Source organism: Tauraco erythrolophus, chromosome 16 (assembly GCF_009769465.1).
Source record: "Tauraco erythrolophus isolate bTauEry1 chromosome 16, bTauEry1.pri, whole genome shotgun sequence".
In the NCBI taxonomy this organism is placed as follows: Eukaryota; Metazoa; Chordata; class Aves; order Musophagiformes; family Musophagidae; genus Tauraco; species Tauraco erythrolophus.
The window spans coordinates 20,503,777-20,528,391 of NC_141480.1; the positions used below are offsets into that span (position 1 = coordinate 20,503,777).

The 24,615-nt window shown below is 45.1% G+C and overlaps 1 protein-coding gene across 1 annotated transcript in view; it reads right to left on the bottom strand.

Annotated features, from left to right (window-relative positions):
- Positions 1 to 5,933, bottom strand: part of PCDHAC2 (protocadherin alpha subfamily C, 2) — a 54,972-nt gene extending 49,039 nt beyond the window's left edge. The window contains exon 1 of the mRNA XM_086621650.1: positions 3,414 to 5,933. Coding sequence (XP_086477776.1) covers positions 3,414 to 5,933 — 2,520 coding nt within the window. The remainder of the gene's footprint in view (positions 1 to 3,413) is intronic.
- Between the last annotated feature and the right edge of the window lie 18,682 nt (positions 5,934 to 24,615).

A 24,615-nucleotide genomic window follows, 5' to 3' on the forward strand; every position in this document is an offset into this window, starting at 1 on the left:
ACCCCATCCTAGCTGTGTGCTCCCCCTTTCAGCAGGCAGGCACCCAGGCTGCCCAGAACCTCACGCAGTGCCAGCAATGAAGCCGCAGTATTTTGCCATCCCTATATCTTGCCCGCGCTGCCTGCCTGGTCACCCTGCAGTAGTTCTCTAGTTGAGGAGAGCGTGATACCCATTAACCCCGCGTTCTCATCCTCAGCACCAGACTCCTGCCAGCAATAACTGTTCCTAAGCTTTTCAGCACAGCTCTCAGTGTTGCTACATTTCTTCTTTTACAAAACGCGTTTGCTTCGAGATATTCTTCTAGACCAATAAAGGACCACACAGGCAAACAAGGCAAATGCAGAAGCACAGGCTGTCTTGCAGAAACAAGCTCCTGTTCAATCATCACAGTACCACCAGTACAAGTTAGAATAGTCACACAGGAATCAGCACTTCAACAGATACAAAGAATTCCCTATGTAACCTTCATACACTGGGTTTTCCCTTCCTCTGCCTCCTCCTAATGACCCAAAAAATCACAGAATGGTTTGGGTTGATAGGGACCTTCAAGATCATCTAGTTCCAACCCCCCTGCCATGGGCAGGGACACCTTCCACTACACCAGGTTGCTCAAAGTCTCATCCAACCTGGCCTTGGACACTTCCAGGGATGGGGCAGCCACAACTTCCCCAGGAAGCCTGTTCCAGTGCCTGACCACCCTCAGTGTAAAAAATTTCCTCCTTATAATCTAAATCTCCCCTCTTTCAGTTTAAAGCCATTGCCCCTTGTCCTATCACTACACGCCCTTGTAAAAAATCCCTCTCCAGATTTCTTGTAGGCCCCCTTTAGGTACTGGAAGGCTTCTAGAAGGTCTCCATGGAGCCTTCTCTTCTCCAGGCTCAATGACCCCAACTGTCACAGCCTGTCTGCATAGGAGAGGTGCTCCGGCCCTAATGAAGTCAGTCACAACTTAGTGTAAAGTAATTATTAACATCTTTGACCTCATTAGTAAATACGAAAAGGACTAAAGCTTTATTGCATTGAGTGTTACTGAGATTAATCCCAAACAACTTCAAAATGTTTTTGCTCTCACTGTATAAACATTTGCAAAATACTAGTCTCTGCGAAAGCCTACATATGATTTACATGCACAGAAAGCCCATTCACCAGGTTCTATCTTCATCACTGAACAACTAATAGAAGATCCATTTCCAAAAACTGAAAAAAAAAAAAGGAAAAAGATCTGTTCAGATTATCCAAAAGTAACACATCAGAGATTTAACTTTCTAAATCAACACAAGGACAATGATGCCTGTTGCTATGCTTCCCAGGCGAAGGCAAGGGCTTTTAACAACTGATTAAAAGTTCACTTTAACAAAAAAAGACAAAAACAGTTCTCTGAAGTTCCAGTAATACAAAGATTATTATCCTTAAAAAGTAGAATTCGGTGTTGCTAGGCAGTGGGTGGCATTTTCAGTGCATATGCTGAGCTTGAAACAAGGGAAAGACAAGATTTTATAGTATGTAATTAGCTAGGAACTACTAATTAGTGAATGCCATAACATTCACCCATTTTCTCATGTGCACCTGGCACTGATACCTCTTCATAGCATGTACCACCCCAGGACAGTTTGAGAAGCAGAGACCTAAGAACTCGTGACAAGTGGAACTTGTCAGAATTGCACCTCTGTTTAAATCATCCAGAACTATTTGCATAATCAATCCCTCATTTGGATCGTAACGCCGCACAGCCAGGCACTCCTTTGCTTGTTCTGCACATCTCTCTACTTTCGGACTCCAGGTTTGGGCTGGCTTTGCAACCACTGCCTGATCTGCACCCACATTCAAAACCTGCTCATTCATTGCATTCCATGGAGCAATTCCCTAAAATGTGATAGGAATCTGTCTGTTAAACTAATTTCCTACTGGTCTTGCATCCAAAGCAAAGCTATTTTCAATTATTGCTTTTTTTTTTCCCCAAAAAATCAGATTTATTTCACTCTCTGACTCTGCAGCATACATGCTTTCAGAGTATGCCTCATGTTCCCTTCTATATCAAACAGATTCCAAGCATTTTATCATACTCAGAAAGATTTTAAGGTACAAAAACTGTGTAGAAAAAAAAAAAGAAAAAAAAAAAAACTTCTCCCATACCCTGCCACTGTGATTCATAGAAAAACACTGCATTAATTTTAAATGGATTCATTTTGAATGGATGATCATCACTCTCTAAAAGCATTTTTATGGAAGACTTGCTGGTGCTTAAGATTCGTGCATCTTTGTGTTAACAAAACAACAGTTGCAAAAGATGCAAACATCTTCACATGTGAATAAGGATAAAGAAATAAATTACATTTCTGTGGCAAGAATACCCAAGTCAGGCCTCTTTCTATCTCACCACGATTACTCCCCCAGCCCTCTCACGTCTGCAGGCATCGCACACAGTAACGCATGAACTGATCTTATACCTGCCACAATTGTAGGGTACAAACAACGCACAGCTAATTGCAAAATTTTCCTTTTGTGAACCAGAATTAGTCTCTCCTGTGAGTGCTTCTGGGTTTAGTTCCAGTAGGGGTAGGAAGGAAACTGCACAGAGGATGCAAACCACACGCTAACTGCAGGCTGCACGACCGTTAGCATAAAGCAACCGTTAATTCTTCGCTGTGGGGAGAATATTGCAAAGGTTAACAGGCTGCTGGTCAAACCATAGGTATTAAACAATTTTCAAAAGCAAGCCAGCAGGTTCGAAGTTGTCACCCTGTAGCACAGCGATGGTAACTTGCTGTAAATCTCTTACAAAGACGTCACTGGATTGTCACCGTCCAGAAAGCACGACATGCAGCATTGGGTAGAAGAAACACAATCGAAGGAGAGATTGCGGCTTTCCGACAATTAAAATATACCCACATTAGGAAGCAAAGCATATTATTGCGACGATCTAAACTCAACAGCTTCGCCTAGGTATGAAATCAATGAAGCAGCAAACATCTGTAACTGCCATAAAGTAATCTATTGATTTCCAGGCTAAACACTTTTTAAATTATTTTTTTCCCCTGCAGTATTAGTTTTAGCATTAAAAATTTAAGACCACACGTGTCGCTCCGTAGCACTCCGTGGCAGCAGGCAATTTCAGACCTGTGAGAGAAAAGGGAGGGAGGCAATGCTCTGCACAGCAGATGCTGCAGAAACAAAGTGAAATCTCGAAACAAGAGGCATATACTGAACTTACCAAACGGACCCTGAAAGTCCCAGTATTTACCTAGAAAAAAAACGCATCGCACAGATTAGATTGATTAGACCCATGTTTCATAGCTGGGTGCCAGTGAGCCCAAAAGGGAACATGTTTAATATGAGTTTTCCAGTTTGAACCTCTCCTTACGTACAGATTTATCTCCGAGCACTGTGCTGACCGTTTCTCAACGCAGCCTCACCTCGTTAGGAGTAACGGAGTCACTTTTAAGTACGATCAGGTTTTGTGCACTCTGCCCACTCTGGCCTGTCAGATGCCTCTCAGTCATCACTGCAGAGGGACCCGTTCCTGCTGGGCCACAAGTATTGTAAAACATAAAAGTGTCACTTCCCGATCCCGCAGTTAGGCAGGCCTTATAGCAGTAGGTCTTAGTGAGAGACCCGTTGCCCCTCACTTCGATGAAATGGGGTTGTACTTTTAAACCAGGGGGCAACCTCGCGTCGATGTTGTTGTTGGCCTGCTTGTACAGGTCAGCGGGGCACCGTTCTCGCACCCCGCAGAACCCCGCGCAGCACGAGTCCCCGTACAGACTGTATCTGTAGCACTTGATAACAGTGAGCCCAATGATTGTGAAAAGGAAAACGAAGGAGACGGCGCTCAACGCGATGATGAGATAAAGAGTGATCTCTGAGTAATTGCTCGGACTTTTAAGGTGCCTTCTCGTATCAGGGATGATTTTGGAAACTCTGTCCACCACGGCAACAGTGATGGCTACTGACGAGGACATCGGTGGCTCGCCGTTGTCTCTCACCTCCACCGTCAGGTTGAAAGTAGGTGTGCTGTCCTCCCCCAGTTTGCGAGTAGTCCTAATCTCCCCAGTATGGAGCTCTATCCTGAACAAACCTGGCTCTGAGGTTTGCACCAGCTGGAAGAACAACCAGGCATTTTGTCCAGAGTCCCCGTCGATGGCTATAATTTTGGTTACCAAATATCCAGCATACGCCGAGCGCGGGATCATCTCCAGGGCTGCTGAAGTGTTGGTTGAGGTAGGATACAGAATCTGTGGAGCATGGTCGTTCTCGTCCACCACGTAGATGTAAACGGTGACAGTGCTGCTCAGCGGTGGGATCCCAGCATCCTGAGCCTGGACCACCACCTGGAACTCCCTTAGTGTCTCGTAGTCGAAGGACCTGACAGCATACATGTTGCCACTATCAGATTTAATGGAGACATAGGAGGCGACAGGTAGCCCTTCAATCTCCCCATCTAGTAGAGAATAGGAGACATAGGCATTTTCGGCGACATCTGGGTCGGTGGCTTTGATAGTGCACAGCAAGACTCCAAGGGGGTTGTTCTCAGGGACGTAAACTGAGTACACAGGTTCCTCAAAGCGTGGAGGATTGTCATTGATGTCGGAGATCTCCACGTGGATCACCTTCTGGGAAGAGAGAGGGGGGCTCCCAGAGTCAGTAGCCGTAACTGTGATGTTGTAGGCTGCTGCTTTCTCATGGTCCAGTTTGCCCTGGGTGACCAAGGTGTAGGAGTTCTTGAAAGAGTTGAGTGTGAAGGGGAGGCCGGGGGGAATACGCAGACTCACCTGCTTGTTCAGCCCTGAGTCCTGGTCAGTGACACTCATCAGGGCCACCACAGTTCCTGCCTTTGCATCCTCCGGCACGGGGCTGTACAGCGAGGTCAGGACCACCTCAGGAACATTATCGTTGGCATCCACAATGTTGACCAGCACTTTGCAGTGCCCAGCCATAGAGACAGGGCCCTGATCAGTGGCTTGCACGTAGATCTCATAGGAGGATGCCTCTTCATAGTCCAAGGTACCATTAACCCGCACCTCGCCTGAATGTGGGTCCACGCTAAAGAGCTGCCTCACCTTCTGAGGGGTGTAGCTGCCAAAAGAGTAGATCACATCCCCGTTGGAGCCCTCATCAGGGTCTGAGGCATTGAGTTTGACCACCAGCGTGCCAGGTGGGGCATTCTCTAGAAGGCTCACGGTGTAGGTGGAGCGGTCAAAGGCAGGTGGGTTGTCATTGGTATCCATAACTCGCACAGAGATCTGGGCCGTACCGGACTTGGGGGGGTCCCCACCATCCACAGCAGTGAGCACCAGCTGCTCCAAGGCGCTCTGCTCCCGGTCCAACGGCTGCTGCAGCACCAGCTCCAGGAGCTTGCTGCCACTCTGGAAACCTTTAAGGTCCAGGGCAAAGTGGCGACTGGGGCTGAGCTGGTAGCTCTGCACAGAGTTGGTGCCCACGTCAGGGTCCTGGGCGCTCTCGATGTGGAAGCGGGCCCCAGGCAGGGCGGACTCACTGATCTCCAAGCGGTAATCCTGCCGGGGGAAGCGCGGCGCGTTGTCGTTGATGTCCAGCACCTCCACCTCCACGTTGTGCACCTCGATGGGCTGCTCGATGACCAACTCCAGGCTGAGGAAGCAGGTGGGGCTCAGCTCGCACAGCGCCTCGCGGTCCATGCGCTCCCGCACCAGCAGAGCCCCCCGGCCCAGCTCCAGCTCCAGGTACTGCCGGCCGCTGCCCGAGGTCAGCCGCGCTCCCCTGGCCGCCAGTCGCCGCGGATCCACGCCCAGGTCGCTCGCCACGCTGCCCACGAAGGCGCCGTGCGGCAGCTCCTCCCGCACCGAGTAGCGGAGCGGCCCGCCCGCCGCCCGCCCGCCGCACAGCCCCAGCAGCAGCACCAGCAGCAGGCCCGGCACCACCGCCCCGCCGCGGCTCCGCCGAGCAGCCGCCGCCATGGCCGGCGGGGGTGGCGGAGCTGCCGGAGCCCGGAGCCGCCTCGCCCGGCCCTGGCCCGGCCTCACTCCCCGCCGCCGCCGCCCGGCCGCCTCATGCAAGCGGCGAGCAGCCGCCGCCGGCCGCCTCCGCTCCCGCCGCCGCCCGGTCCATACTCGCCGGCTCGCCCGCAGACGGCGGCTCCGGCCTCTCTCCCCTCCGGCGGCTCCGGGGAGGAGGAAGAGGAGGAGGAGGAGGAAGGAGGAGGGACCGGGACTCGCCGGATCCGCTTTCTCCTGCTCCAGCTGCTGCGCGGGAGGAGGCGGGGGAGGACGCTAAGCCGCGGCTGGCTCCGCTTCAGCACCTGGGCAGGGAACAGCGGCGCGGCCGCCGCCCCCGCGGCCCCGCCGCCCGCCGGAGCCCGCGCTCCCGGCCCCGCCGCACCGGCCTCACCCACGTGTTGCGGCCCCTCGGCGAGCCGGGCCCCCCGCTCCCGGAGGCGGCAGGCTCTCGCTGCCGAGCCCGGCCCGGGAGGGGGGCGGCTCCCCGCGCCGCCACCGCCTCTCGTCTCCGCCCCGGCTTCGCCGCTGAAGCTTTCGGGGGCGCGAAGAGGTGGGGTGGGGGGGGTGGGGGGGTGGGGAGGGGGTGGGGGGGGAGGGCCGCAAACCGCCTGCACTTCTGGCCCTGCTGCTGCAGTGCTCAAGTACATCCGCTTGGGAGGGTTAAATCAGCGCAGGGCTCCGAAAAAAAACGGGCCCCCAGCCAGGCCGGGTGCCGTCTGTGCGTTGCTGCAGTGTGTTTGACGACCTCTTTCTTGGAGACCTGCCCCTCCGCTCCCTCGGAGATTCATCCTTGCTGCAGCACCGTCCCTCTGCCCAACCCCCGCGGGCCCCCCTGCCCCGCTCCCACCCTCCTCCCTCTCGCCTTTGCTGCAGCCGCCGCCAGCCCCGACAGCAGCTCGGCTGGTGGAATTCTGCAAGTCACACCCACGAGTTAGGAGCGTTTAAGGTGGGCTTCAGTTTCTCATCCAATGCAATACATGGGCTCAAGGTGATCAAGTGCGGCTGGAGAGGAGATGGAGAAACGCAACACCATCTGTTTTCCAGTTACAGTTTTTTCCTCCTCTACCTTTGTGAGGACAAAAACCAGGGCCATGGAATTGAACAAACTCAGCAGCGGGGGTGAGGGTGCTGCAGCTGCAATAAGTTTTACCCCAATGTCAGAAAACCCAGCAAATACAATAAACTTAGATGTTGTACGAAAGAATGTTTAAGTCACTAAGCCGACATATCGAATGAGACAAACCACAGGACATACTCTTTCAGGGGTGCAACCATGTTGTACCTACTACCCAGTGCAGAAACTGCTTCTCTGCCAGGATGTCTCTTCCCGTTGGCTCTTTCCCTGCTTACCCCACAAAATCTTTTGGAATGACCAGTGAATCCTCTCTGGATTGGGCTGGTCTATTAAGGGGAGGGGGTTCCCCAACATTCAGCTAAAACCTCTCTCATTGCCCTTTGTGGGCCTGGACACCCCTCACCATGTGGGAAGACTTTTGAGAGCACAACCTTATGCTATAAATCCCAAAAGTATATAAGGTACCCGATGCACAAACCCCAGAGAACAATTGTCCTAATTCTGACTCAGCACTGCTAAGAACAATTACCAGTCTATCAGCTTTCATCAGGGGCCACCGTTACCAGAAGAGACAACATTAAGAGCAGGATTACCCCATTTATCTTTTGGCTGATGGGTTCATTAACTTCTCAGCCCATTTTTGTGGCCCAAATAATCGCCCTTATATTTATTCTAATGTGCCCAGTAGCCCACAGTCTGCAAATACTGTTGCAGGACCACCCAACCCTGCTTATCTTTCTAAGTAGGATAAATGCAGGTCTATGCAGACCAAGAAGGGCAGATAGAAATTTCAAGTGCCTAGAACGTATGGAAATGTGCCCATTTCATCCTGCTGTCTAAACAGGAGCCAAACACTTTAAAAAAAAAAAAAAAAATCATCAGCTTCCAATTTTTGGCTAGCTACCCACCTTCAAGATCACAATATTAACAGAATCAGAACAAAATGCCCTGACAGCCTCACAAAAAAAAACAACCAAACAAACAAAACCCACAACACCCTGCTAAAAGCTATTAAAAAAGCTATAGCAGCACTAATACACATGCACTATGCAGCCATGTGTCAAACCAACTTGCAGTCATCACGTAAAACAGAAGTCTGAAGGGACTCCGTTTTCCAGACAATCAAATAGTTCTTTCATCCAGACAGTCCACAGATCATCTCCGCCCCACACCTCCCACGCGTACAGCCACAGAGTCCTCTAACAAACACACAGCTCACCGATAAAAGGCCAAAAGCCACAGCAACATGGGCAACATCTAAGGCCCTGCCTTAAGGAACATGTTGGTACAGACTCTCCTGCAAACGGAAAACACCCGTGCTAAGAGGTGGTGGGAAAACAAAACTCATCTCTGTAGGCAATGCCTTTCTAGCCACAAGTTGATTTTAGTTACAGTATTGGAATGAAACACACCAGTCACACATCCAGGGGGTTTTATGAAACGCACCATTCACACATCCAGGGAGTTTTACTACCAGTGAGGAATTTTTCACGTTGTTCCTAGACCCCAACGAGTTAAACTCAGACTCTGCTCTAGTGCATTCCAGCTGTGTCCCCCAGCACGGAAGGGCTGAGGGACGCTCAAATCTCAGCCCACCCCACCATTCACATGCTACCCAGGTTCATCTTTCCTCGTGTCCTGTCTCTCTGTGGACAGCTACGACGGTGCACAGAAAAAGTTTTGCAAAACATCCCAGAAGGTAAAACTGAACAGAGGTAACACACACACACACACGCTTAATGGAGCCATTCTGGCACATATGTTTTCATATGAAAATATATGTTTCATATGTTTTCAAACATAATGTTTTCATTCCCATCAAACACGTTTCTAAACCTCAGGTTCTTAGAAATTTTTTTTCTCCTAATTTCAGAATCGTAAGCCCTAGGACTGTCTGGCTTCTTGCCTTTCTCTAAGTTTTATAGCACCAATAAAACAGATACTCTGATTTTCATTTTATAAATTAATGCTGTAGCTTGGGTTATTTACAGTAGCATTGTAGAAATGTAACAGCCTTCCTTGAAATTTTAGCTTTATACAGTTTATGCTGACTACACAGTTTATAAGTGATACACTGAAACTTGTTCTGTTCTGATTAAATGTTCCCGGAGCCCCTTTAAATCTATATAAAAGTCACCAATGGCCACAATAATTTTAGTTATTTCCATCAGCTTCAGGGGTGATGCCAAGTCAGTCCTGCAAGCCTCAGTTTTTAATTCAGGAAAAATTTCCATTGAGAAAACACTTCAGGATCTGGTCTGTAGTCGTACTGATTTTTCTAGTGAAAGGCAAAAACTGAAACACAGAAAAACATAATTTCAATTTCAACTGAATTGAGGCTTAGGGGCTTTCTAGTTTTCTTTTTCCCCAGAGTTTTGTTTTCCAGTAATTTCTTGAAATTTCATCTAAGCACCAAATTTTGAAACATCTGCAAACCTCACTCAATAAAAACGTACCCAGTGGGCTCAGATCAACCCACAGGAGCAAGAGCATCAGACTCCATCTCTGCAGCAAAAACAGCTGATAAACCACACCAGATCCAAATATCCATTTGCTGATAAACCTGATAACCCCCGAAGCGATCAGATCCTGCCTGTGCACAGTATCTATATACACAGGCCTATTGGGCTTTGCTGACGTACAAAAATTGCACCACTTTAATTAGCTGAGTTAAATGAAACGGTACGAGTCCTTCAACATGAGTACAAACATAGAATGAATCATAGAATGTTTTGGGTTGGAAGGGATCTTAAAGATCATTTAGTTCCAACCTCCCTGCTATGGGCAGGGAACATATGGGTGTAGCAAAGAATACACTGATTTTACCAAGTCCTGCAGAAAAAAATTAAGTATATGTCAGGACAGGAATACATTGACATGTATCTATGCTAGAGGTTGTAGCAATATAACTGTTTCTGTTTTAGTAGGAGAAGTCCTCACATTCCTGTGTAAACCTTCCTTGGAACAGCTCTACAAACAGATATGCCTGAATTAGGAGCAGCACAACGCAGTGCCACAGAAATGTTTCTGGGCAGATATTTCTCTCGGGAGTAATACAATTCTACACAGAGACAGTTCTGTAGCTATTTAGGCCCTTGAAAAGTCCATCCATTTCAAACCACACCTGTTCAAGCCACGTTTTTGTACAACATTGTAACTAGAACCGAAATTTGCTGGAGCACCAATTAATCTGTGTTCAGTTTGCCTCATTGCAGAACACCACGCAGAGTCCTTCCTCCAGCTATTTCTGAGTCTCACACAGCAAAAGAAGAGAAAAAGACATTATCAGAAAACAGGAACGATGCAAAAATATAACACGTTAGCTGAAGAACTCAAAGGTATTTTGACATCTGAAAAGACATTTTGCTTCTTTGTAAATAATTTCACCGTCAGTAAATCACAACCCTTAAAAATTACATCTGATGACTCAATATCGTGATGTAGCTCCTTTCTGAACTGGTGGGAAGTCACCAGCTCCAAGGTCCAGGCTCTGGGTTTTTGCATGTAGTCTTGTCAGCATGTAGGTTTTGTACCAACAATGAGATTACTTGCATGCCATATAAATGCACACATAATTTCTGCCTACTGACAAAACAGCATGAAAAAAAAAAATATGGAGACAAGTCTAGAGAATCCATATAATTTAGCCATTAACAAGCAGGTAAGCTGTGTTGTTCTCTAGAAAAAAAAATAAAACTAGATTTTCTCTATGTGCCTGCTTGCACGTGGTGCCTACAATTTGTCTTACTCGGAATTAAATCAAGTGCAGAGGAAAGAAACATCCATCAGTCACAGGCCAGATTACATCAACCGTAGTGGAAAACAATACCCGTAATCTGTAAGGGAATAACTCAAATTTGTGAAGTTCCTTATACACAGTTTTTTCCAGTAAGGTGGTGGACTATAGCACCATCTTCTCTAGCCCATGGGTACTCAATGAGATCTATGGAAAAAACATTTTAATGTCAGGGGATGCTCACACTACTTCTTCAGTCCAACCCTATCTTCCACTTCACGACTCTTGCAATCTTCTGCACCCTACTTACTGCAGTCACGTGTGTGTGTCCGCCACTCTTCTCTGAAGGAGAATAGTACAGGACTGTTTCTGGTGACTTCTCATGTCTCAAGTACTACCTGATCAGGAAGACCCTACCTAGAGATGATAAGGCAACGTAAAGGCAGGAGTGAAGGGATTCATACTCTTCAGTGGCTCCCTGTCTGATAAGCCTCCATCAGTCTCAATTGAGCAATCTGAGCTCAGAAATCCCAAAATATGTGAGAGTAGGTTCTGCAGGCACAACAGAGCCTCTGAGCAACCCCTTACACAGAGCCCTGCAGTTGAACCAGATTTCCTTCACTACTTGGTCTGCATTCTATATGGGATTTTCTGGGGACATGGGATTCTCCCGCTTCCTAAAAATACTGCAAAATGCCTCCCTGAGGTAATGTCAACTTCCTGTTTCTACGCCCAACTTCTTTGCTCCTATGCTGAAGTCATCTTCCACACTTGAATTACTAGTTGACAAGTCACCTTTTCACGTGCAACGTGCCTCTCCCTTGTTTGAAATAGATAAGTATGGTGCCAAATTGCTCAGTTGGATTAGCTCCATTCTTTTGGATCTTTCCCTAAATCCATTTTTCACATCGGTATGAAATCTAACTTGTGAGGATTATTTTTTTTTGGTGTCACAAACAGCTGAAGCCTGACTAGTTAAAACGTTGCTGTTATGGGAACCAAAGCTGCTAAACAGCCGAAAAAAATATCCTCTTGTATTTAGGTCACAATTTCTTTGCAGTAGTGTACTTGCTGTTATTCCACAAAATAGCATGTAAAGAAAAAGAGGTGGTGGGTCAGGGTATGGAGAGGAATCTGTGTTGGAAACCTGAATTCAGACAAAGCACATATACCAAAGATATATAGAAAATACATTTCTTTGCTTCTAGTAGCCAGTGTACATTCAATTGTTTCTCACTTCTAGTCTAAAATTTAAGGATGGATATTCCTCTGGCTCATTCTGTTTGTCTTCTGCTGTATTTTTCTGATGACTTCAAAATCCTTTCAATAATTATTGACCATAATGTCACATACTGTGCCATTCTAAACGGAAGGACATTAACAACTTGGACATCGACAAAATAACTTTCACCTTTCTGAAGTCACCACAAAGCCTGTAAGTGCTACTTCTACTGCCAAACGTTTTCTTGAAGGTTTTGATGGGTGTGTTTTCTTTTATCCCCATGATCTCTCTTCAGAGCCACAGTCTTTGTCACTCTTCTATGCAGGCTGTGACTCTTTGGCTCAAGCCATCAGCACTAAATCTCAGCTGAGCGAACTGGTTGTGAGAACACACTCTAGTCAAACCCATCTCCTCCAGATGATTATAACTGCATTTGTTTCGTGAGCTGTGGCTGCAGCCTCACCCCATGCTTACTCTAGAATCATCATGGAATGGTTTGGTTTGGAAGGGACCTTAAAGATGATCTATTTCCAACCCTCCTGCCATGGGACACAGTCACACAATGTTGCACACCCCTCTTTAGAGTTTGAGAACTGCAATGAAGTTCCAAGGTAGCTGCCCTGCTCTTGAAACTGTGTATGAATGTGTCAGAGCAGCTGCCCAGAAACCCAATTCAGTTTCATTTTCAGCTTTAAGGAGTTCAAACAGATACATTCTGCCGCAAAGTGACTTCCAACATTGCTTTATCCTATTAAACAAGATACTCTACTAGACTTGGATGTTCCTATCAGTTCAAATCTCTGCTCCATGACTCCTGGGCTCTCCTAACTGGACATCCAAGTTGGACTGACAGCTCTAAATCTGCCAGTGTTGTCCTCCTGTTCACAGTCTGACTCTTAAACCCATTCTTTTTTCCCTTCCTTGTCTATTTTCCCTCTTAAATATTTGTTCTACGTGGTGGGTTTTTTTTTTCTTTTCCTACTACTAGCCACAGCTTAACTACAACTTTTTATCTTTTATTTATACTATCCTCCCCTTTTTTATTTTGGTTTCTATTCCTTTCTTCATTTTGTCTCTTTCCACTGAATATGATAGAATCATAGAACGGTTTGGGTTGGAAGGGACCTTAAAGATCATCTAGTTCCAACCCCCCTGCCATGGGCAGGGACACCCTCCACTACACCAGGTCGCTCAAAGCCTCATCCAACCTGGCCTTGAACACTTCCAGGGATGGGGCAGCCACAATTTCTACCCTCTTTCAGCTTAAAGCCATTGCCCCGTTTCCTATCACTACACAGCCTTGCAAAAAGTCCCTCTCCAGCTTTCTTGTAGGCCCCCTTTAGGACCTGGAAGACTGCTCTTTCCTTTCCATCTTCTACCTCTGGTTCATTCATTTATTTTCTACTCCATTTTCCATCAGTCCTTCTACCTCTTTCCTTTTTTGTGGGTTACTCGCTTCCTCTCTTTATGCTGATTTCCCACATTTATTTCCTCTCAAATCCCAGGGCTTTCGTGCTTGTCCTTCTGGATATATAAGAAACTTACTGTGTTCCAAAAAGATGCTGATAAGGGATGCTGATGTCTCCTTTTCCCTTCATTTTTGTCTACACGACTCAGGTAAAGGAGGAAACTAAGCATTTACAATGGCACGAAACCAATGGAAACAGAGATCTAGGTATAAAAATAGATGGCAACAATCAAAAGTACAGGCAAGGAGTAATATGAGGAACAGTCACCTTCTTCAGTGCTGAGAAAGATTGATGACATTTTCTTCACAGCCCCTTAGTGCCTCTCTTTTAATGGGCAAAAGAGGTCAGGTTTGCATTATAAAAGACTATGCAAGTACTCAAGTGATGCGTATTCACTCTCTTGAAAACATGTACTGAGTTATATCTATAACTCTATTTCTGCTCCCTGCTTACTCCTAAGTGTCTCTTAGAAGTTAACCACCTAAACCTGGCACTGCCTAGTGTGCATTTGAAAAGGAGCTGGCAATCCCACAGGCTTCTTAGCACACGATTTTCATGATGACCTAAGTTTGCCTTTGAGCATTTTAGAAGTATTGACTGTCAATGCCCTAACTATAACCTGTACATCTCGTGCTAGATCAGATTTTGCTTTTTGGAAGGTCAGTGCTTTCTCCTCCTTCATTTGCACTTTTCTTTCTTGCTCAGCTGCTCACCTAATGATTTTTCCAGGTTTGCTGCATTGTCTAATAGCATCTCCATGAATTCTCTTAATCCATGACTTAGAAAATCACACATTCAAGACATGAAATCTCATCTTTAGCCTTAATTTCAATGCTTAATTTATTTAGCCCTGTATCTGGGCAATCATATTTAATTCAAAGCCACAAAACTACAGCAAAAGACACTGTGAAGATCCTTCCTCAGCAGAGTTGCCCTGCTAACATACGAAACAGGATTATCACTTGCACTGAAGGTTTAACCCATGCTTTTATTATTCAAAGATTATTTCACTGCAACTTGCTTTTACAAGCCCGTCTAATCCATCCTTAACGCATCTTCAAGTTACCTAAAATGTTGCAGACCTTTGGCTGACTAAATAAAAAATAAAAATGACATGGAAAAAAAAAAAAAAAAAGCAGCCTCATCTCTCTCACACCCGCTGCCATTCCGCTTCTTGCTATTTTCAAAAATTATACACCACCAGCTGAAGCATGCATTAACCTATCGCACTGGGCTGTAAATACCAAGTGCATTTTCTCAGCAAAGCAGACCTACGCATGACTTCAGTCCCATGTGACATCTTAAATGTGACCCAAGTGTTTTGTGGTTATTCCCTACACAGGAATGCATTCCAACGTACATTCAACACACTGCCTGCAGCCAGGCCAGACAGCCCAAGACATGAGTAGAAGTAGAAGATGCACAAGGTGAAGATGGATGGACCATCCAATGGTTACAACTAAGCAGTCTGCAGGTTGCTCTGAATTTCTTCCAGCAGCTGAGTCACAGTTCTGTCCGTCCGTCCTTCCTCCCTGGCACATCTCCACTCCAAAGCTATAGGGGAGGTTAGCGCTGAGCTACAAGCGTCTGTTCCAAACCACGATATTCTTACGCAGCAACAACTTGCTCCTGAAGCTACATATGTAAAGCAGCACAGAAATGAAGGTCAGATTTTCTCAATCCAAAACCAGACCCCAAATGCTACCGTACTGAGTTGTACAGAGCTGCCCTAAATTTCAGCAATTTCTCAAATTAATAGAACAAATTATACTTGATCAGAGTTAAAAGTGTTAGGATTAACTACTTAATTGCTGTTTTCTTGATATTGGAACAAGTCAACGCCAAATTTGTCATAAAATTAAATCATTAGAGCTATGCTTTTTCGAACGTTGAAGTGAGGCAAATCTTCATCTCTACCTCTGGCTGTTGCGCTCAGACACAATTCCCATATTTTTGCAGCCAGAGGCTCAGCCACCACTATGGTTCTGTCTCCAAGCCAGAGTAGGCAGAACTGTTTAGGTACCATGGAAGTTCCTTGCTGCATAACGGATGAGCAACCAAAGGAACAAGGAAGGTGTTGCTCTGGGCTTCCAGAGTCCACCACGACAAACAAAGGTTGGGAACAGGTTGCATTCAGCATTCCCACCATGACAGAAGTGCCAGATACAGTGTGGGGTGAACCTCTGCATGGCTGGTTCCGGCCTTTCACAGCATTCTCAGGACTAGTCATTGTTTAGACTTGCAATTCTCTGTACAGTGGGAAGGAAGAAACTTCACCCCAAGAACAAATGATTGAGGAAAATCACCATCACAGAATCTGGCCAGTTTTTAGCACAGATGGGAAAGATTTTGCTCAGCAACATGGCCAAACACCTTCCAGCTCTCTACTCCTACCAGCCTTGTGATTGTGCTTTCGGCTGCATGTCTTTGCCTACAATTCTGATATATGTACCATGAGAGCAGCCCTGAGGAGAAGGACTTGGGAGTGGCAGTTGATGAAAAGCTCAACATCAGCCAGCAAGGTGTGCTGGCAGCCCAGAAAGCCAACCGTGTCCTGGGCTGCATCCAAAGCAGCGTGGCCAGCAGGTCAAGGGAGGGGATTCTGCCCTTCTGCTCTGCTCTTGTGAGACCCACCCTGCAGTACTGTGTTCAGCCCTGGGGTCCCCAACATCAGAAGGACATGGACCTGCTGGAGCAGGTCCAGAGGAGCCCACAAAGATGACCTGAGGGCTGGACCACCTCTCCTACAAAGACAGGCTGAGACAGCTGGGAGTGTTCAGCCTGGAGAAGAGAAGGCTCCAGGGTGATCTTATTGTGGCCTTTCAGTATCTGAAGCTGGTCTACAGGAAAGCTGGAGAGGGGCTTTTTACAAGGGTGTGTAGTGACAGGACACGGGGCAATGGCTTTAAACTGAAAGAGGGCAGATTTAGATTAGATCTGAGGAAGAAATTCCTCCCTCTGAGGGTGATGAGGCACTGAAACAGGTTGCCCAGAGAAGTTGTGGCTGCCCCATTCCTGGAAGTGTCCAAGGCAAGGTTGGATGAGGCTTTGAGCAACCTGATGTAGTGGAGGGTGTCCCTGCCCATGGCAGGGGGGTTGGAACTGGATGATCTTTGAGGTCCCTTCCAACCCAAACCATTCTATGATTCTGTGATCTCAAACACACAGACAGAAAAGAAAACCCTTCAACTATATTTACGAGCAGCTGAGAGCCATAAAGGAGGCAGGAGTAGATCAGAGCACAGGTCCCATAAAACATACTGAATCCGTAAGGCTTTTTTTATGAGACTGGTATGCTGCTCCACAGCTTTCTGTATTTCACGTGTCTGCACAGGAACGGCTGAGCAGGAAAAGTAGGGCAGAAAAATATTTTGGTTTGTCTGCTAATTCTCAGCAGGCATTTCTGAGCTTAGAAGATTTTTACTTCAAATCGTATTTTAAAAAAAAATCCATCTGCCCAAACTGTGCTGTGTTTGGACTGTTTCTAACCTATAACCACGTTAATGATGGGCAAAATCTCAACACTGCAGTTTCTGCTGATTATTATCTGACCTCAGGACAAGTCCCATTGATTTTCTTACTCAGCAGAACCAGGAACAGCATTTGACCCTGACTGACACTCTCTGCTGATGATTTTGTTTAGTATTTGCGTTTCTCTTCAGGGCCCTGGCACACAGTGGGATCTCACACCCTCCATGCCCCCAGTTCTCTCCTAAACAGACACGCAAAAGCTTGATCTTTTTTCTCTCTTCAGTTGCAATCTATGTTCCAGCCATTTTATGCCCTTTCCTGTACCTTCACAATCTCACTTGTGTTTTCCCTTCAATAAGGTTATCACAACATCACAGAGAATTGGATTCTAACTGTGCACTTACAAGTAGCACCTGAGAAGGTGCCAAAAGATTGTCTGCCAATAATTCTATGCAAAAAAACAGCAACAATTTTGCCTTCGCACTTCTTCTGAATACTGTATCAATAGCTTCAGTTCATTATTCATAACCGAGTTTTTTCTTTCAGTAATTCCCAGTATTTTACCTGCACCTATTTATTATCTTTCCTTTTACATGTAGAGATATGAAAAAACATATTTATTTTTAAGATTAGTATGGAGGAAGTAGGAATATAAGTCTGTGCACATGTGAAAGCACATAAAAAAATACACAGGAAGGATTAACAGGGAAAGTATGGGTTAATTGCTACAGAGCATCCTATATGGGGATTTAATCCAAATAAACGAAGAGGAACAAAATGACCTAACATAAGGTGTCAAGAAGATGGAGAAATACACAGAAGAGAAAAACAAGAGAACTGTGAAATTAAAAAATTTTACCTAAGACTTATAAGGGGGTGAGACAAACTAGTGACATAAAAGATCCCGAACAGCACCCGCTCCTGAAGGGAATCAATGGCAAGTCCCTGATCAATCTATTGCCCCCAGTGAATGAGAACCTGAGAGCTGTGACAGCCACTGTCCCTTGTCTTCTACACTGCACACAAGTGATCCTGGTCACCAGTGACCATCAGGCACACGAGCTGGTGCTTGTGAGTATGTGGGTGTGAGAGTGAGTAATATCTGTAAGGGAACGAGTGAGGGTGGGAACTTTAGAGATTTTGCAGAAGAAAATCAGTTTTCCCTTCCACAAGATCCTGTATTCAGTTCTGTTATACCATTTCCCTACACAACAATTCCAGATTCTTCTCTGTGAGATACTGTTTGTACACAAGGTCAGATCCTGAGAGGGTAAGGCTTCGGTCTGAAAAGACAAGACACAGCAACAACCAGAAGACGCTGTGAGGAACCAAGGAAAATCAAAACCAAATAACACTACGTGGAAGGGCCCAGAAAATAGGCAATGATGACTTTTGCCACCCAGAGAAACTTTAAGAACGTGTTGAGGGCACAGTCATATTAACTCTCTGCTCCATGTCCACTTCCCCACCTACACACAGACACCAGCACCAGCTCCTGCATCTTTCTTCATGGTTCCTCCCAGCCTCTAGCTCTCGCTGCTGCTATTGCTGCTGGAGAACAGGACCAGCTCCAGGTAGCTGGAGGAGCTGCAAAGAGCAGAGCAGGACGGAAATGAGATGAGAGCAGCCAGTAGCACCGCTCAACTCACTACCTGGATAGGAACAGCAACCGAGAACAAGGGAGAGGGGAAGGGACCTTAGAAAATACAAGAATGGTAACGCTGCACACAGTATTAAAAAAGGATTTGGCAGCACAGCATGACAAAAAAGTCCTGTGTTGTCCAGGCTGACCGGAACACTTCTGGGTGAAAGCGTGGTCAAGTTATTAAGAATATGACAGAAACATATGACCACAGCTCCCCAGTTTAGGGCCTGTATGCCCAGCTTCAGCACCGGTGAGATAGCTCTGTTCAGTTTACCAGTGCCACAGGTTCATTTCTGATTTACAGCACGTAAAAGCATCTGAGACAGAGCACTGAGAAGGGGAAGAAAAGGGCAGATGCAATGTATGCGGTGGGACACATTATGACCAGAAGCCCAAAGGAAGGACTGAGAAGCAACAGCTTTCATGTAGTAACAAGAAGGGGGAAAAAAGCTCCCTGGAGCTAAGTTGGGGCTTTTGAAAAGCGAGATGGTGACAGAAGCAGTTGATGATGTTACAAAAGCAGGAAGCCAGGAGAAGCAGGTTCTGTTCACTGTTACATCAAGGGCTTCACTTTTTTTGGCAAGTATATTAACTGGTTCCTAAGACGTCAGCCATGTCTGGGCTCAAAAGGACCACTGCAAGGTTTAAAGCACTACTGTAAAGGATGCTTGGATCTTCTCAAGCAAGAAGGTACGTGTACATATGTATAATTTATTATTTGTAATGGGCGCTGAAGCGAGAGAAATGTTTGGCACTTCTTTTTTTTGTAGTATACATTAAGCAAATCTGTTTCCAAACTTCTCTTCAGAATCCTTAAAACCTCAGCGACACAAAATATGCATGTTTTGAATTTAGTAAGAGCTCAGTATTTCTCTCCTTGATCTCAAGGGTCCTTATTGAATAGGTCAGAGTGGTTGACCTAATACAATATTCTTTTAAAAGCAAGACTATATCTGGTGTTTAGTTAGTACTTTAGTATTAATGCAGGTCTACCTTATGCATTTTGCATGGATCATACACGTGGCAAACTCATTCTTTGGTATTGAGGGAAACCCACATTGCAGGTACCTGTTCCTGCAACAGCAGGCAACGGTTCTGTGATGCTGAGGGCAGCATATCCTGCCTGGTCCTCAGCTGCTCTTCCAGAAGGGCACAGATCTCTCACAGGTCATACTGCAGACCTTACTGGGATACATCTGTTAGCCCTCGTACACTTCAAATGACACCAGACTTCTAACTTTTAACAACTCAGCTGAGCTCAGTGTATTTTTTCCATCCTTGAATACAGAAACCACAGCAGGACATGAAAGACTCAGAGCAATAAGCAATGATGATGATATCAAATGTACCCACTGAAATCAATCCCCCCTCCTTGTACGAAACAAAACATTGTCCTCCACAACCAGATAGACCTGTGATGTCTCAGCGTGGTTCTTCTCATAGAGTCATAGAATGGTTTGGGCTGGAAGAGACCTTAAAGATCATCTAGTTCCAACCCCCCTGCCATGGGTGGGGAGTTGAACATTCTTTTTGAACTGTCCTGTTTGGAGACAGATTTCAGGCTTGAGCATTTGGAATACAAACTATTACTGGCCACATAGTTAAGAAAAACTAAAATCATACCCAGCAGCAGCACCAGTGCTACTGCTGGGTTTGTTTATCACACTGAACACTAGTTGAAGGCACCAAGTTTAGAGGCCTTCAAGTCCAGTGAAGGAGAAGGCCATATCCCCCCAAACCATTACCACAGTGGTCAGGGGAGGCATTTCTGTGGAAAGAGAGCCAGTCTCCAGCCAACAAAGTCAAGGTTCATGAGATCACAAAAAGGCAGTCTGGTTCTGTGTCCTGGAAAGGACACAGTAGGAACAGGAGACTGGGTCTAGTCCCTTTCTCAGGGATTTATATATTTTAAATCAGAGTGCAATCTGAAAACATTTCTGGGAGTAGGAACTAGATCTCAGAAAAAGGTGAGGAAAGAGAGAGAAGGGCTGGGGAGGACAAAATGAAAGCAGAAAGAGCCAAAAAGAAGTTTGGAAAGACAAGGAAGCACAACTCAACCGGTATTCCTATCCTTCGGGTACTTAGTCCTGCAACCATAAACACCACAGTTATCCTCTTGCTTTACACACACTGGGAGCAATCTTGACATTGTATTTTCACCAAAGACTTTCAGTTCTTTTTCAGTCCTTCATTCAAGAATTCTGGCAGGTAAAACCATCCACAATGGGAACTCTGCCAAATGTTCATACTGCTGAATTATACTCTGGCTTTTATGCTGCTGCAATATGAAAGCCTTTACGCTTTTCAGTCTTGCTAGAATCTCTCTGAAGCAAAGTATCTCCACTCCAGGTAAAAGTATTATAATAAAGAAAAATGCTGTTAGATTCCTTAGCTATCAATCATTTTATCTGTTATCTTCCATTGTGATACTTGTGTTCAATTACTTTGCTGTTGCATCATCTAATGACTTAGTTAAGCTCTGTTCATTTATTTTCATCTTTGGTCCTTCTGATCTGTTCACTTCTCTTTTAGGTTCTTACACTCCTTCAACGTGTTTTCAGTGATACTGTGAAATCGGTCCCCCACATGAAGCTTCGTACGGCTGATTTCTTCAAGAAGTAATGTCACATTTTCTCCTGATGAATCTCCACTACCAGGTAACTGACCCTCAAGACTTACGAAGTTTTGAGCCAAATTTCCTCCTAAAGTAGATTAAAATTGTCCTTGTCCAGCTAAAATGCATATCACTGGAAGACACAAATAGAGGACAATGGTGTAGTAAATATTCAGTTAACATAATGAGTATTCACTACACTACTGTCCTCCATTTGCACATTCCTAAGGATTGGATTCTTTGTTAGCAACTGATCTAAAATTCAAGCACTGCATGACCCAAACATGTGTTTCTAATGTACTTGCATAAGGTACACATATAACCATCAGAAAAACATACAGCAAAGAAATCTTTGAAAGTAACAACGCCAAGCTCTGCAAAGGTGGAGAACAGATCAATGCTGGGATCAAGGACTCTTCTTCCATATGAGCTCAACTCTCTTCTACATGCAATAGGAACATAAGACTGGAAGGAAAAGTTGGGCCTTTCAACGCTGTCTCCTGAGAGACCAGGTTCAGCTGCAAAGTCCCAGTTTACCTGTGATAACCCATCAGTTAATGGGACTGATTAGGTTTGTGTCTGTTATTGCCTTTGTTATGCTTACTGGTCAGGTTTTCTGTCTCCACGAGTTTGCCTCCCACTCTTTCCTTATCATCCCAATCAGGCAAGGTCCTTAGTCACATGATCTTACTGGAAAAAACATTCTTACACTTCACATATCATTACCAATTAAAGTGACCGACCAGATTTGTTCGTATCACTGCCTCCCTTATCATTTGTCCATCAGATTTGTCTCTGTGTGTTCTTGTTTATGGTTCCTTTGGCCAGATACCCTCCCTCCACATACCCTTCCACGTTCCACTTGAATCCTCCAGACCGGGTACTCCTTCCTATATGACACACCAGCCTTCCTCTATGGCAACTGCATCTTTTGTATTTCTGTAGTCAACAAATCATACTTTAACTTTTTCTGTTGTGAACTTTCGTAAGGACCTAGTTTAGAAAAATCCCTCTGGATACATTCCCCTCTACTACAAGTCTCTGGAATTTAAAGTCAGTTCTGTATTTCTCTGTTCATCGTCATCATCTCTAGCTTCTCTAATAGCATCCCATGTGGCACTTCATAATGTTCCTCATTAATGTTCAAATAAACGGCCCTTCTTCTCAAGTTCTACACACCACTCACACCACTGCAGTCAGACAATGAAATCTTCATAAAGTCTCCTTCCTTACACTCCACAAGAAGACAATATACATAACAGCTCTCCAAACATACTACTCTTGATTTGATGAAACTCTTAATAAAACTTGCTACTCTACTGGATTTGGATTCTCATGTGCCAATTTTTTTTTTTTTTTTTGCCACCTGTTTCACTTCTTTCTTTCCTCTCTTCAGCAGTTTCTTTATTAGCGTCTCCAAGTCGCCTCCCAGCTTTCTCTCTTCCTCCTGTCAGTTCTCATCTAACTTGCCTGAAACACGTAATATTCACCAACATTTAGCTTCTATTTGGTACTTCACTTGGGAACATTTCAAAGTACTTCACAAAGGAGCAGTTGGCACAACTGACATAAATTTACAATGGGAAAATGACTCACAATGGCAGAAAGACACGTCAAGACCATGTGGGAGAACCAAGAACAGATCCTGTCTGTCTCCTACAACCCAGATCAGTGCACTGCTCATGGCATCACTTGGTATCCTCCTGCACAACGCATTTCTGCACCTTCTGCACTGAAATTTGGGACCCTCCCCTTCCTTGCTCACTCGTCCTGGACTGGGCATTCTTTTGCTCCCAGTCTTCCTGTTCTCAGCTCCAGCCCCAGCCCCAACTCTGGTCTGGGCCACAATCACCCAACTGCAATTACAGGAAGGTCCTGCCAGCTCTTGGCTGGAGCAGGGCTCCATGCTGGCAGGACTCAGAGGGAACAAAGCTTTCCAGCTTCCAAATATCTACCAAGTACAGCAAACAAGAATTCCTCAAAAGCTTGTAACTCAGCCAACCTTAGGAGATCTTCTTAATGGCTATCAAACATGACACAAAGACCACTTATAACAAATATAAAGTTCATTTTCCAAAATATACTTCAGAAATCCTTTTAAAAGAATGAACAGACACTTTTTTATTACAGGCAAAAAATATTTTTCACTACCCTCAGTCTGAGGAATGAGCAAACTGTCCAGTCAAACTTGTCTAATGGAATCCCCAGTTCCCACGTATCACCACCTTGAGAGACAAAGGTTGTATAATGAACAGCATCAGCCCAGTTTTGGAGTAAGCAGTGGTATGAACACAGTCTGAACCACTGAAAGGTTTTAACTCATTCAATAACGGACAGAGCTGGAAATACAGAAGTCCATAACTCCAAGGTAACCAACTGCAATTGCTTTCAGTGAACAAAACAACAACAAAAAAAGAGTAATCTGAAAGTTGCTCACGCTGCTGGATTCCCCTCCATTTGTTACTGAGGTGACAAGAATTCCCTTCAGATGGCACATTAACCTACTCTTTGAACAAACTACTCCCATATAAACAACACAGTTTTGCTACTAGGAGCAAATTCAGTTTGAACACAAGGTGCTACTGTATACAGCAACGACTACTGTCCGGTTTCAGTGTATTTTGAAAAACACTCCTTTTGGAAGAATTAATACTACATTAAAAATGCATGATATTAAGGGACTCAACACTACTTATAATAGTAACTAAAAAGTGTCTGTTCAGACAGAACGCTGTTATATATAAAATTCTCCCAGCTTTACTGGAAGCAAACCAGGCTTGAGCACTAGCAGCAGCCAAACATACACTTAGAACAGTTTAATTTACAACATCATGGCTGATAAAATGATAATTCTGCTACCTCTGTGAAGGTGGCTGGAAGTCCTTGGTATAGAGAGATGAAGAATATTATGAGATAATGTAATATACACTTGTTTGGGATTTTTAATGTCTTTTAAATGGCCACAAGTCATGGAGATTTTCCAGAGTGTCCACGAAAAATGCTTATGCCAAGACAATGATTTATTTAGAGCCAATGCATTATTTTATTTTATTTTTTTACAAATGAGAAGAAAATATTGCAATGTTTTTAGGGGAAAAAAATAGCACAACAAACCCATAGCTATTGTAACTCTATTCTTCTGCTACTTCTACAGAATCAGTTAGGAGGCAATAGGGACATTTATAGGTATCTGTGGCTTTTTCAATGTTTTGGACTGCCATGAGATGGAATCCAAGACTTTCCAAAGTCCTCCAAGTCCAGAAGCAAGTGCTGTCTCATTAAACAAATTATCACCTCCCTTCTTTAACAGGAGAACAGCATCAATGGCAATCCTGAACAGCTGCAAGCTGTCTAATCTTGAATACTAGATCCGGTGTAAAAGTTAAATTTCTCCACGAGACTCGCATAGCG